The sequence below is a fragment of the Epinephelus lanceolatus genome, chromosome 15 (genome assembly GCF_041903045.1).
Source record: "Epinephelus lanceolatus isolate andai-2023 chromosome 15, ASM4190304v1, whole genome shotgun sequence".
NCBI classification, from domain to species: Eukaryota; Metazoa; Chordata; class Actinopteri; order Perciformes; family Serranidae; genus Epinephelus; species Epinephelus lanceolatus.
Genome location: NC_135748.1, coordinates 18,905,561 through 18,919,965, shown reverse-complemented (window position 1 = coordinate 18,919,965; position 14,405 = coordinate 18,905,561). Strand labels below are relative to the sequence as shown.

Here is a 14,405-nt window from a genome sequence, read left to right as displayed (position 1 = left end):
GCTAATGCTTATCTTTATTTTAACTGATACTTACAAATCCACAGGGTTCCTGCAGATCTTTAAAAAGTCTTAGAAGGCATTTCATTTATTCATCTAAAAATAAGGCCTTAATTGTTAGCGAAACATCTTAAATCAGTCTTTCAAAAGTCTCAAAAATGCTATGACATGGCAAATTGGGTTGTATGAATCGTTTTGTTTGACATTGGGTATCAAATCTCAAAGTAACTGGTATCATTTATTTTTAAAAAGATAATTTACCTCTTGGTTTAAGGTCATGCGGGTCATAATAGTGGAGTCAGCAACACTCATATTTTGTTTACAGCCTGAATGGTTAGAGCAGAGGATCCACTGTCCGCTAGCTAGCTGTCACTTTGCCCTGGGGAAGTGCAGATTCATTGATGCAGTGCAATGCAGTGCAAACAAGGCTTGGTGTAATTTTTGCAAAAAGCTTTACAAACTCAGCACAATGGGAATCATGGCAGTGGAACCTCACATGCAAAGTGAGAACCACAAAATCGCCAAGAAACGCCAAGTGTTGACAAGCTCTGTTCTGCGCCACGAGACAAAAACCATCATGCTGTGTGTTACAGTAACCATTTGGGCAAAATTACCCCAGAACCTAAGAAACCGATGTCAGTTCATGTTTTTTCTTTCCCCTTCAATTTTGGTTATTGTAAAATCGGTCTTAAATTTCATTGAGTGGCATTTTAAAGCCTTAAATCTAACTTGCCTTGAGCTGCAGGAACCCTTATTGAATTATCACTCGATTGAGACATTCATTCATTTTCTGGAACTGCTTATCCTATTGGGGATTGCGGGGGGGCTGGAGCCTGTCCCAGCTGACATTGGGCGAGAGGCAGGGTACACCCTGGACAGGTCACCAGACTACCAACCATTCACACTCACATTTACACCTACGGCCAATTTAGAGTCACCAATTAACCTACATGTCTCTGGACTGTGGGAGGAAGCTGGAGTACAGGGAAAAAACCCATGATGACACGGAGAACATGCCAAGTCCACACAGAAGGGCTACTCCATCCTGGGATTCGAACCCCCCACCCTGGATTCAAACTGGGAACCTTCTTGTGCTTCTTGTGAAGCGACAATGCTAACCACTGCACCACCGTACCATCAATTGAGACAGGTTGGGAATGTTCCGGAAGTTGTGAAAATATCTCAAGTCAAATATCACTACTTTTGATAATCTGAAGGCTTTTTTTAAGTATTTGACACATTTGCAGCCTGGGAAACTGACCCTAATATTTACTTCATTGATCTTCCGGAGAGGCTTCCTCACCTTGAAGTTTATGAGCGAGCTTTGACGGACAAGTCAGAACAACAGCACGATCTGCACTGAAGATAATCCAGGTTTCCAGGTCTGACCTGCATGACATTTTTCAGGCTTTTAATAGCCCACTGGATAGATGAGAGGTCTTCTTACTCTCCGCTAGCTCTCAAATCTCAGAGGACCCCCCTCAGAAACGGCTTCTACCACTAAACACATCTGCAAGTGCTACTGAGATAAGAGAACAAGGGGAAACGATCAGATTTAAAGCAACTACGAGGAGACAAAGTCCCATTTGGAGCACAACTCCAAAACCAGATGTGCATGAGCCTGCAAATCTGCGAGTGAAGTTAAAAACCACTAACAGATACCATCTTGAATGACATCACTGCACTCTGGGGAATTGTTCCTCCCACCCAGTTTAAAGTATCATCCATGCAGGGCCACCTTGGTTCACACATTTATTTTCAAAATAAGTGTAAATGTTACAGTTCATCATCTAGGAAACATATTTACAGGTTTTGCAACAGTAAAATAAATAAGGTTGTATAGAATATAGCAGATAGAAATGGTAAATAGTCTACAATGTACAGCAGCTTTGGCTACCAAGAGTTCATTTTTCAAAAAAAAAAAAAAAAAATCTCAAACTATAGTTTAGTAATAATAAATAAAGCTATGTGAAAAAATAAATAAGGTACTCTTCTGTCCTACTAATTTAAACTACTTTTTTTTTTTTTTTTTTTACACATAGAAGAACAAAGAATTGCGTAAGCTTTTACAGTCGCCTCTTCATTTTAAAGCACATGGTCATGATTCAAACAGACACAAATCTACTGAGTTACTAAAACACTTCAATATAAATTGGTCTCCAACCAATTTTGGCATCAGAAAGGTCTTTGTGTTGAGAGAATTGGCAATGGATTGAGAACTCTGATCCAAAACCTTTTCCTATGAAACCCCAGTTTGTTTCGTAATGCTTCTCAGAGTCTACCCTTCCCCCCGTACTGATCAGATTGGTACAGAGCCTCTAGCTGCAACAGCGTGTTCACTTGAGTGGTTTAACATCTCTGTGGGCTTAATATGCCTATATCAAATCCCTGATTAGGGACTTTATCCCTACAAGAATCCTGCAGGGAGCTTTCTTTAAAAAAAAAATAAAAATACACTGGCTCCAAAGAAAAGTGCTACGTCTCTAACATGCTCAGACGTTGTAATGTGTACCATTATGTACAGGTTCTAGCGAGCTCCACTTAGACTCTTCCACGACACATTAATCATTCGAATATGAAACGCTGAAAACTGTCTTTACAACACAATTTGTTCGTCTCAATACTGGGGGAATATAGAGCAATCGGCCACAACATTTAAACCAATGACAGGTGAAGTGAAGAACATCGATCTTCTAGTTACAATACCGGGAAACCTTGGGTCCTGGCATTCATGTGGCACATTAACAGTCCGTTAGAGACCAAGTACACCCCCTCCTCAAGGCAACGGCACTCTCAAATGGCCCCCCCAAAGAGCTCAAGGCATCCCCTGGCCTCCCAATTCCCCAGATCCCAATTCAATCAAGCATCCATGGGATATGCTGGTACCCCTGAGGTCCTGCATTCGTGCCTTGACAGGTAAGAACCAAGTCCGATCCACGATGGGACCTCTGACCTGTTGAGGGATGGACACAGGACCTCTGGGGGTGTCCTGAGATGTCTGGCACCAGGGCAGTGGTGGTGGATCCTCTGAGTCCTATGAGTTGCAAAGTGGGGTACATCCCACGGATAATCGATCGGAATTGGGATGTGGGGAATTCGGAGGCCAGATCATGTCTTGAGAGTGGCATGATGCATTGGAAGGGTTGGGGGGGGGGCACTTAGTCTGTAAAGGTGTTTAAGGTGGGTGGTGTGTGTAAGGTGGACCCAGGGTTTCCCAGCAGAACACTGCATTGTTAACGAGATGATCAAAGTTGTTTCATGTTGTGGCTGATCGGCGTGTAACTGTTTTTAGATTGCTTTATATTGGCTAACACAGTTATTAAAGGAAAACAAGATATGCATTAAGGCTGTAGAATTAAGGCTTTTAAATGAATCAATGCTATCACCAGCATTCAGTGTGAACAGTAGCTCCACACGCACACAGCTGTGAATGAAGTTAGGAGTGAGTCATGATATCGGAGACATTCCTCATAGGTCCAGATGAAGCTTCTGGCACCACTCTGCAGTCAGTAAAAATGACGTTGTTCCTGGATGAACATCGCTTCAACCTTGCAATTTGTGTGATGATGAAGTACGACTGATTCTTTCTGGTCGGCTGAGACTCAGGGGAAAGTTAAAGACCATTGGCTACTGTATTGCCAATGAGTTCAGAGGGGGAGTTCACATATTTCACTTTGTAGAATTGTGGTTTGCTGTCAGAGTTTTTCTGAATGGAATGCCTCGGGTCGTTTGAAGGTAGAAATTATTCGGGGAGTGTGTCCTTCTTGAACTTGATCACGGGAATGTTTAGACCGGCATTTTCAAAATGTTTTAATCTGGCTCCATGGAGACACCCATGATAAAAACGAGAGGTGGCCAAGAACAACACTACGACTAGTACAAATACTGTAGAAATATACAAAAACTAAGATGGAAACCACACATTCTAAAGCAGGGGGTTGGATCTGGGGGTGATATAAAGCCTGTTGACTTACAATGATTTGGCTGCTGATCCAACTGGATTATCAGTTCCTTTGGCCTCCCTGCTGCAAAAAAAAGATTACATCCATGAAGCACTGCTGACCTCAGGGGGAGCAGCATCCTTTACACCCCCTTGTAACTACAGCCCATCCCCTGCCCTAAAGCTTTTTTATGCTCCTCTTATTGCCTCAAAGTTCCAGTTTCAAAAGGAGGCAACAATAAGCATTAATATTACAATGTTCACAGTCAAAGTCTGATTCTGACAGAGGAGCTCCTCTGGCTGCCTCCCTCTCTGTTTTAAAGCAGAGCCCGGAGTGGCTGTGTCCTTTATGCGTCCACCCGTCCATCCACCTCCCAGCGTCTCACCTCACCACAAAGATCCAAACACAGAAGAATATGGACACAGATTAAAAGAAACAGAGGTCAGTTGCTTTGTCTCTTGCAGAGCATCCTCGGTTTCACACAGACAGAAGGGTGGGACCAAGGCGGCACCCAAGGTGTGTGTGTGCACTGCTTGCACTAATCACCATGGAATGGAGACAACAGTGAGAGAGAGTGGGAGGTGCCGGACAGCTCTGATCTGCAGAGTTTTCGCTGTGTTTTTTTGTTGTGTGTGTGTGTGTTTGTTTTAGCGCGGCGTCCAGTCGTTGCCCATGCTCAGCTTGGCCCTGGGGATGGTCATCTTGTCCGCACAGGAGGAGCTCATTTCTGGGGAGAAGTGGATGATGCCGCAGTCGTTCTTTACGTTCTGGAATTTGTTCTCCTTGGAGGGCTCCATGTAGACCACCGAGTTCTTATTTACGTGCTTCTTTAGGATCACCGTCTAGGCAGGCAAAGGAGAAAGAACATGATCCCTTGTTGTTAGACTGAAGCCATAGTTCAGGTCTTGATAGCTAGTAGGTCATAAAAGCTTGTATGTTAGCTTTCATGAGATGGTTCTGACAATACTAACTCTGATTTTGATTCTGTTTCCATTACTAATTATGACTTTCTGACATTGCAGTCTCATTTCATGGTCAAGTTGTAGATTGTAACATGGCTTCCAATTAAAAGGGCAAGACAAAGGGAAACTTGGGATGCACCAATTTTTCAGCCAAACATCTGCATCAGCTGATATTTGCGTTGTTGAATGCCATCAGCAAAATAGATGACATGCACCAACCACAGTGGCCGATGTTTTATCTGCTGTGTCACATCAAGTTGCCCAGGCTAAAACGCAGGGCTCCAGACTAACCTTGTCCTGTTGCCCTGGGGACAATAGAAAACATGTTTGGGGTGAACACAGACCTTTCACGGTGATGCCTTCAGGTGAAAGCACACAGTAAATTTATGATCAGCGTGTCAGGAGACTCAACCTGTTGTTTCCCTGATAATGCTACATTGTGAACATCTGTGTTGAAATGGGCAGGAGGGGAGCTAGTTAACGTTAGCTGTTAGCAGCCATTGGCGAGAACTAACCAGTAACGCAGGTTGCATTGAGTTATATTATGATGGGTTCAAGCTCTACTCAGTAAAAATGACTATTAGGCCAAGGTAAATTATAACAATGCATTATAATTTAATTAAAAAATTCGTTTTTGGCCAGAAACTTGAATAAATAATGTTTGTTGGTGTTTTCACAGCAATATAAAATCGATATTAAAGAGGGAATTATGATATATTTTCCATAGTAAAAAGGATATAAAACATTTAAAGAAGATGCATGTTTTCATGTCACAAAAGGGGGAATAAACAACAAAAAAACACCACTGATTATTGCGTACCGGCCAAATTGTTACTTGAAACATTGGTATTCCAGAGTTTCACAATCGAGCCATCGCTTGGGGAAAGATTAATCCTAATGTCATGACGGCTTTAGCACTAGTTGTAGCAGAAGATGGAAGATGAAGGACAACTCCCAATGACCCATTCCCACATTAAAATTGTCCACATCATTATTTATAAGAGTCAGTCTGTGTAATTTAGCACAATTTAAGCCTTCAAAACAATCAGCTGATTTATGCAATTTAAAGATAACTCCTCACCTTCTTCGGTGCACTGTAGCAGGACATCTGCACCCACTTCTTCTTCTTGTTGATGAGCAACGCCACAACGAGGAAAATGATGATGGCAAGGAGGAGGCCTGCCAGGATCCAGGCTGCTGACTGGTAGATGAGAGCCATCTCCGTTTGGCTGGGGTATATCTCACCCAAACCTGGCTCATCTGTAGAACACACAGACAACGTTGTTATCTGATAGCCGCTAGCTTTTTCATTACCGTACCCACATTGTTTACCAAATCTAAATTGAAAACAGCTTATTTCTTTGCTTTTGGCAGAAATCCCGGCAGAAATTAACGCTGGGCGTCTCAAGAGAGATCATGCTTAGCCAGTGTCCATTAACCTTATTGTTTTAGTTCAGCATGAGTTAGTATAAGTTTCACTCATTTATCAAGGCAGCCCAAACACCCTTTATTATTATAAACATTTGCAGGGGCTGGCAGGGAGAGTACACACAGTGACGCTAATAACTAGGATGGAGTTACTACTACAGAGTGTATTAAATGGAATAGGGAGAGGAGTGTGTGTGGAGGGATTTAATGAGCAGGTACCTGTATCAGCAATGATGGGCGGTACTGTGACAGTGGTGATCCACACTGCACTCTCCACTGTAATGGTGGCCGTTGTCTTGGGGGCGTTGGTGGACACCATCACCGGCACTGACGTTGTAATTTCTGTTCAAACAGTAATAAGATCAATTACCTCTATCACTGATGTAATGCAAAACCACTCAAGACATAAACATTCAGACGATGAGTTAGTGTATGAGGTCAGCGGTGTCTCAATGGATAAACTGCGTTCATAGAAACGGTCCCCTTAACTTCCACTGTACTGCTTTGTAAGGGCATTACGTAAAAAGCTCTGTTTTCCACAGGGCAAATAACAAAAACAAAGGCCAGAAAACGGCTACATATCAGGGTGAACAATGGGAGCCTATGCTGAGGTTTTCCTCTATAGGAAAAGCTGACATGGAGCTTTGCCTTCCTGTGCCGCCACAGAGAGAGCGTTGCGGGGCCGGTTCAGCCGGCGACAGGAAACACGTGTGAATGTGCGGATGCTTGAGGAATGTTTTCGCTGTGAGCGTGTGTGTGTGTATGTCACATGGAATGTTGTTGCGAATGATGGTGTTTGCCCATGAAGCGCCAGAGTGGCGATGTCTAACGAACAAACACACACACATTCTGTCTGGAAACCGGCATTCCCTCAGTTACGCCCTCTTTTTGACATGTAGCATTATGAATTAGAACTTTCCCAACAACAGGCTGTGCCTTGTTCCAGTGGTACCACTTATTACGAAAAGCACATCTGTGACATTTCTTGTTCTGAGTTTGTGGAAGTGTTACATAAACAACATTTTAGTATGCAATATAAACCATATTTAGAATGTATCAACTCAAAGGTGAGAATATTTTTAGTGTAATAAAAATACTCAGAGCCACACTTTGGCACAAATACTAATAAAGGCAGCTTTCTCTTTAATGAGACGCACCTAAATACTCACCGAGACAGTGTGGGCAGCACTGGCCCTTGCGTAAGACGGGCACCCTGCAGTTGGCAGCCGGACAGCGCTGTGAGAAACACTGAATGGTGCCGTTGTTGCAGGTGCAGCTGGTGCAGGCGTTGGCCTTCCAGGAGTCCCCGGCCAGCAGCACGTCTCCGTCGCTGGTTATGCAGTACTCCTGCTGGCTGTTGTTCACTGGCAGCAAGGGGCTCAGCGTCTCCTCTGTGGTTGCACACACGTATAAATACGGTTAATAATGAAAATACACAAAGGTTAAGGTGAGACATGGGGCTGTGGGCTGAGTCATGTTACAGCCTCTTTCCCTCACTTAACAGGAGTTGGCAGTGTAAGATTATAGCTGAAGTTAAGCTCATAGAGAGATGCTATTTTCAAAGTAAAACTAGAATTACTGCCTTGCAGTTGTATGCCTCCACGTACTGGTCAAGTTACACTTACAGTTTACATGCATGTCTATGAACACATGGATGCTTCACACACATCAAATCAGAATCTGGCCAAATGTTTCCCCTTCTGTTCCCGAGATATGACGTTGAGCAATGGACAGTTTTTATGTCACACTGAAGTTGACCTTTGACCTTAGATAAGATAAGATGCACCTTTATCGATCCCACAATTGAGAAATTCCAGTGTTACAGCAGTCGAGGGGAAAGAGTCAGATTAAAGACTTCAATATTTAAAAACTCAAATAAACTAGGCATGCAAAAAAAGAAAGAAAAAGAAATAGCAATAAATAATAATAAATAATAAATTAATGTGTGATATTTTGTCATAATTAGCAAATTAATTCTTAAGTTATGGCCAAAAACATGTTTTGTAAGGTCACAGTGACCTTTGACTTCCAAACTCTGATATGTTCATTCTTGAGTCCAAGTGGACGTTTGTGCCAAATCTGGGGAGACTGTCTCAAGGCCCTCTTAAGACACTGCATTCACGAGACTAAGATGGATGCAAGGTCACAGGGACCTTGACCTTTGAAATCTTATCAGTTCATCGTCAAGTCTAAGTGAATGTTTGTGCCAAATTTGAAAAAACTCCCTTAAGGTGTACTTGACATATCACGTTCACAAGATTTGGGCATATTGATGTACAGACAAAGGGACAACCTGAAAACATAATGCCTCTGGCCACAGCTATCATCAATGCAGAAGCATAAAAATTATCTCTGAGTTATATATAACTCCACAGAGCGGCCTACTTCTTCATGACTCCCGCATTTATCCCATCTGTGTAAAATCTCAATCTGCTAAAGTTATTAAGCCTTTAGGGTTACGTTCAAGATAAGATCATTTACTGTATGTTAAACACAACACAAGTGACTCCATATGGCAGATGTCAGTTCAGTGGAAGGCCTTATCTCTCCGTCTCCTCAGTCCCCTGCAGGCCTGAGATCTATGGCCTTCTCATGACCAAAGACTTTGGGTAGCTTGTACACACTACCCTACCCTATTGTACACATACATCATAGGGCCTGTCAGTGAGATGTGTATTATTCCCACATTCCTGGTGACCAGGCCCATACATATATCAAAGGCTGGCCTCTGACAATCTGCTTTTGTGAAGGGAGATGCAGCGATAAGGCGGGCCGGCATTCTCAAGGAGCGGCTCTCAGGCGCAGTCATGCATTGCTGATTTGTGGGCCTCATGCTCGGGAGTGCTTGGGATATATTGACTCTAAGTGTATGAGAAGAAGCTTGAGTGTTTGGGTACAGTTGTAAATAAAATATGTGTGCGGTTTTGCCTCGACATTTGTGTCAAAGTTTATTCCCATAACTGGAGCAATAGCACAGATTTAGTGAAATTAGTTACATTCCCGCCCCTCCAGCTATAAGAGAGTTGGATGAAGCTCCATTGTGGGCTGCTGGGTGAGAGCGGTCCACATGTGCTGCTGCCTGCCTGGAGGATGACTATGTAAATCCAACCGGTCTGGGCTGGTTTCTTTATGAGTCTGTGTGCCTGACATAAAGCTGCCTGACAGAGTGCAACAGGCAAGACCTTCCAAAACCACATGCTGATAGCACATCCAAAACAGCTTTATACTTCCCTACCCACAACCCAAACTTCTGTGGCCTGCTGAGTTTCATCTAAAATCACCCCTGCTTTACTGTTTTCACTTACCTGGGCACACGTGGCAACAGGTGTCCTTGTTCCTGATTGGTGTCTGGCAGAGGGCCGGGGGACACACTTCGGTGTCGCACAGGACACGTCCCTTCCTGCAGGTGCATCGTGTGCATTCGTCCAGGTTCCAGGTCTCCCCCTCCACGTAAAACTCCCCCCCAGGTGCTCTGCACACCACCATGTCCATCCCCTCTGGCTGGCCGCTGCCTGACTCATCTACAGTAGAAAGAGGAGTGAGGAAAAGAGAGGAAACAATCATGTGTATGCTATCAAATTCACATTCTGGTCTGTGCCAAACAAACATTCACTCAGCCCCAAACAATAACTGCTACGCGATGAGTGAGACAACCATCCTGAGAATGTAAACAGTCATAGCTTACTAGAATAAAGATCCATGGGAGACCATTAGCCATTAAAAAGAAGCCTCGGGCAGTTTCAGATGGTGTCCAAGTTGTGTTTTGACACTAGTTTAGTTAAAAACATCTTTCTGTCCAGCAGAGTAGCAGACATCTGCAAAGAGTTAGCCTGTTGTCCCCTGACTGCAAAGTGTGTGTAGCTTTTGAAAGTTGTAGACATTCTTTCACTCCTAAATATTTGAACAGTCAACTGAGTCACTCCTCCATAAATATCCTGCATGAGTCGGAGGGTTGTGGATACAAAAAAAAAAAGTGTGGGTGTGGATTAGTGTGCCTTCCATTTTTAGAGAAACCGACAGAGACTGTGTGTTTGAGAGTTTAAGTAGTCAGTAAGTCAACGCGATACGGAGCTACATGCTCCACACACACACCTCCCACACATGGGGCAAGTTCAATCTGAAAACAGTGTGCACTGTTTTACTGCGGTTTTCAGGGCTGAACGTGTTTCTTCAAAACGGTGTGAGATGGTGCGCAACAAGCTTTTCTCTCATTTGGTGGGTGTGTCAGAGGTATTGCCCAATCAGCAGTGACGTGTATATGAACCCCACCTTTGGTAAAATTGCCTAAACCCAGTTAGTGTGAGGAGGGTGAGATAATGAATTAGACCTCAGCCATTGTTTTGGAAATGAAAACAAAGGTTTTGCCCACTGATATCCAAACACACATATCTCTTCCTATGTCTCCATATGGCTTTGTTAGCTAATACAACCCACATATAGCAAAAGGCTGCTTCATGTGACTGGTGTAGCCGGCTGGTCTCCCAAAGTATCATTTGACTGGATGAATTTTTGTAACACCCCTAAGTACAGGTTGAGTCGTCAAACATTTGAAACCGTTTTACAGAAAGAGAAAAGTTCTGATGCTTAATTTTGGACATATATTTTGCATATAATGATAAATAAACAATTTAAAATGGGGACACAGGATTAAAAGTGATTTTTCATTTCACTGGGTCTTTAACACTTGGGTCTCATTTTTGTAGTTTTGGCCATCATTTTTATTGGCGGTTTGTTAAATGCTGTCTCACTGTGTGATGCATTTCTTGCCAAACAATTATTCTTCGGAGAAATGTCACCCCATTTCCAGATCAACAAACTTGTTGAATACAATGTTCTTGTAAAATGACACAATAAGATCCAAGATGTAATAAAGTGAGCATAGTGTTAGTTCAGGCAGGACACAATGTCAGGCTCAGCTCACATCCCAGCTACATCAGCTGATCTCAAACAGCCCAATCAACTGATGGAGCAGATGACTGATGAAAGGAGTCAGCTGATAGATCACATGATTCCTTTCTATGCAACCAATTGGTGGATCTCATTCAGGGCACCCTATTTAAACTGCTCTGGCCTGCCTACTGTTGCTGCTTCCTCTGCAAGCCGCTTTGCAACCCTTAGGCTTTACATGTAGGTGCATGGAAGGGCAGGCAGGTTAGCTCACTCTGCCTTAGGCTTTCCTCATTTGCACATGGAAGGGCAGAGAGGTGTGCTCTCTCCGCATTAGGCTTGCTACTAAGGCGCATAGAAGATGCTTTCTGCATAGGCCCAAGGAAAGGCTGAGAGGCCCCAGAACAGAGCCATACCGCTATATATAAAAATGCAAATGGAAATATATATTTTTTTGACTAAGTGTTCCTGACTGAACTAGGAATCATCCTTTAAAACTGGATATAATTTAAAACTGTTATTATTCTTTAAAATACAGTCACATTTGAATCGTAGAGACATACCTTCACATGTTGGGCAACACTGTTCAGGCCTCACAACCGGATTAGAACAGCTGGGCACAGGGCAGGATATGAGCACACACATCTCCCGTCCAGAGTGGCAGTAGCAGTCACGGCAACCGTCATGCCAACCGTCACCTTCCTCGTACCGGTGCCCATTAGAGGTGAGGCAATAGCTGGGCATTGGGGCTGAGGCAGTGGTGCTTGGGACGTGGCCACTTTCTGGAGTGACAAAGATGAAAGGCAAAGACGTTACTGGGGGATGCTGAGGGCTTGTGGAATAGTTGTGCAAAACTTCAAAAAGCAACACAGCCTGCTATGGTAGGGAACCTTGTAAATTCTCTGTGGAAATTTCATTAAGTACATTTATGATTTACAGTAAAATGAACCAGTATTGCTGTCTTAGGTCCAATTTCATTAGAGGCTAAAGTGGTTATGGTTCCATATACTGGAACATTCACCACTCAGAAATTGTTAATCTTCCTTTATCGCATGCTTATGTTCCAATAATCAATGTATAATCCAGCCGCAAAAAAAGCTTAATAAATTCCAACAATTTTAGTCAACTGACAAAAAAATAAAAATTTGTAGCTTAAAGGCACGCAGACATTATGAAGGGCCGAAGTTGCCAGTAAGTGGGCCCCAGCATGTGTTAAACTCAACATGGCTCTTAAAATTTGGAGGGATCCACTGGGATCTGGAGAACACAGTGAACTGTACAACGCTGCAGAGTTCAGGCAGATGTTTCTTGTCTCTTCTCTTTCATTTAAATCTCAAAAAAACACACTAAAAAAAACAGACTTCCAAAAAAACTTTCCTATCCCTAAATATTTTAACAGTCCACAGAGAGACTGATACAAGAGTTTCCAAATCAGGTAAATAGCAGTTTATTTGCAGTAGGCGCTGGTCTGTGCATGTTTGTGCAGATGAGGAGCCAGCTGCACTGATCACCTCACCATTCAGGAAAACCACAAGTATATTTGAATCTGAAATATTTATAATGACGCTAAACTGGCAGAATAAACACATAACATAAAATGTGGTGCAGCGTAAATATGGCATCTGCATACTTGCTTTAAACTTTGGGGCTGAGGGAATCTAATTAGAGTTGCACACACAGCCCCTGGATGAAGCTAAACACCAACAAGAACCAAAACAAGTACACATTAAAGGCACCTCAGCAGAGCAGCAGAAGGTCACAGGAAATCAAGCTGCAGCTTAGTGGCAGAAATTCAACTCTGTTAACAGAGCTCTCCTATCTCCATCCATCCTCTAACCTGTACACTGCTTGACCTTGTGGTGGAACTGTAATCATGTATCAGGAGGAATTTGTAAAGACATTTTTTTTTCTCATGTGCCTCTACAGTGAACGAAGAATCCAAAAATAGAGAAAATTCTTGATAAACTGCAGATAAAGGGGGATTGCATTTAACATGGCAACCCTATATCAAAACATCAGTTACAAACTCTTGCACAACTCACGCAGAATAATCAAATCCAATCCATTTATCCAGTCAAATGCTCAGTACCTTCCAAACATGCATTTTCACTAAAACCTTACTATTTGAAACACTTATGCACACAAGTAGCATGCCTCGGCAAGAGCGTGCATTCCACTGAGCAGAGTACAAATGCATGCACTCTCATGCACTTCTCATGTGTGAGACTGTTTATGCGTTAGTATTTTAAAGGAGCAGTGTGTGGGATTTAGTGGCATCTAGTGGTTAAAATTACACATTAAAAGCAGCTGAAATTTCTCCAATGTGCCAGGTGTGAACTCCCATGTAGGATTTCTTCAGTGTTTGTTGTTCGGGAGGTTTTAATCGGGAGCCGAATTCTCCACAGAGGTCTCTTCCTCTCCAAAATAAACAGGCTGGGTGATTTAAACTGCTAAAAACACTTAATAAAGCAGTTTCATGGTAAAAATCAGCATTTTTCCAATGCTGTTCGGCTCATTGCGAGGGGCAGTACTAACTATGGTGGCCGACTCAAAAACCCAGATGGCCCTATCTAGAACCATTGTTTGGTTTGTCCAATCTGGGCTACTGTAGAAACATGGCCATGCAACATAGCAGACTCTGTGGACAAGGAACTGCTCCCTATGTAGATACAAACAGCTACACAGCTAGATATAAACACAACGATTTTTATTTTCAGGTGATTACACACTAAGGAAAACATACTTATTATATTATATTCCATTTGTGCCAGTGTACCCCCCTGAATCCTACGCACTGGACCTTTAAATAGTAAGGAAAGCAAAAATGCATGTGTTTGGGAAGTACTGAGCATATAACTAGTTAAATGACACCTGGATTATACTGCACAAGTTGTGTGAGAGTTTGTAAATGGCTGTTTTAAAATAATTTTGCTGTTGTTAAACGCAAACCCCTTGATTTCAATTCATCAAGAATTTTCTCTGGTCTTGGATTCTTCGTTTAACATGGAGGCATACAAGAAAAACAAAGCTAACTTGACAAATTCAATGTAACACGGGGCGAGTAATTGATATACAGATGCTAATTTTGTGGGTGAAGTGCTCCTTTAAGATGCAGCAAGAATCATTTTAAAGTATGGATAATATATTGATATATCATATGGATATGGATACTAAGAGATGTGTTATGTTT

At 42.7% G+C, this 14,405-nt stretch overlaps 1 protein-coding gene across 1 annotated transcript in view; it reads right to left on the bottom strand.

Annotated features, from left to right (window-relative positions):
- Positions 1–1,736: 1,736 nt before the first annotated feature.
- Positions 1,737–14,405, bottom strand: part of LOC117267476 (cysteine-rich motor neuron 1 protein) — a 44,085-nt gene continuing 31,416 nt past the window's right edge. Inside the window, exons 10-15 of the mRNA XM_033643407.2 lie at positions 11,779–11,997; positions 9,634–9,849; positions 7,498–7,719; positions 6,548–6,670; positions 5,982–6,160; positions 1,737–4,780 (exon numbers count right to left, since the gene is read on the bottom strand). Of these exons, the coding sequence (XP_033499298.2) occupies positions 4,586–4,780; positions 5,982–6,160; positions 6,548–6,670; positions 7,498–7,719; positions 9,634–9,849; positions 11,779–11,997 (1,154 nt within the window). The 3' untranslated portion in view covers positions 1,737–4,585. The remainder of the gene's footprint in view (positions 4,781–5,981; positions 6,161–6,547; positions 6,671–7,497; positions 7,720–9,633; positions 9,850–11,778; positions 11,998–14,405) is intronic.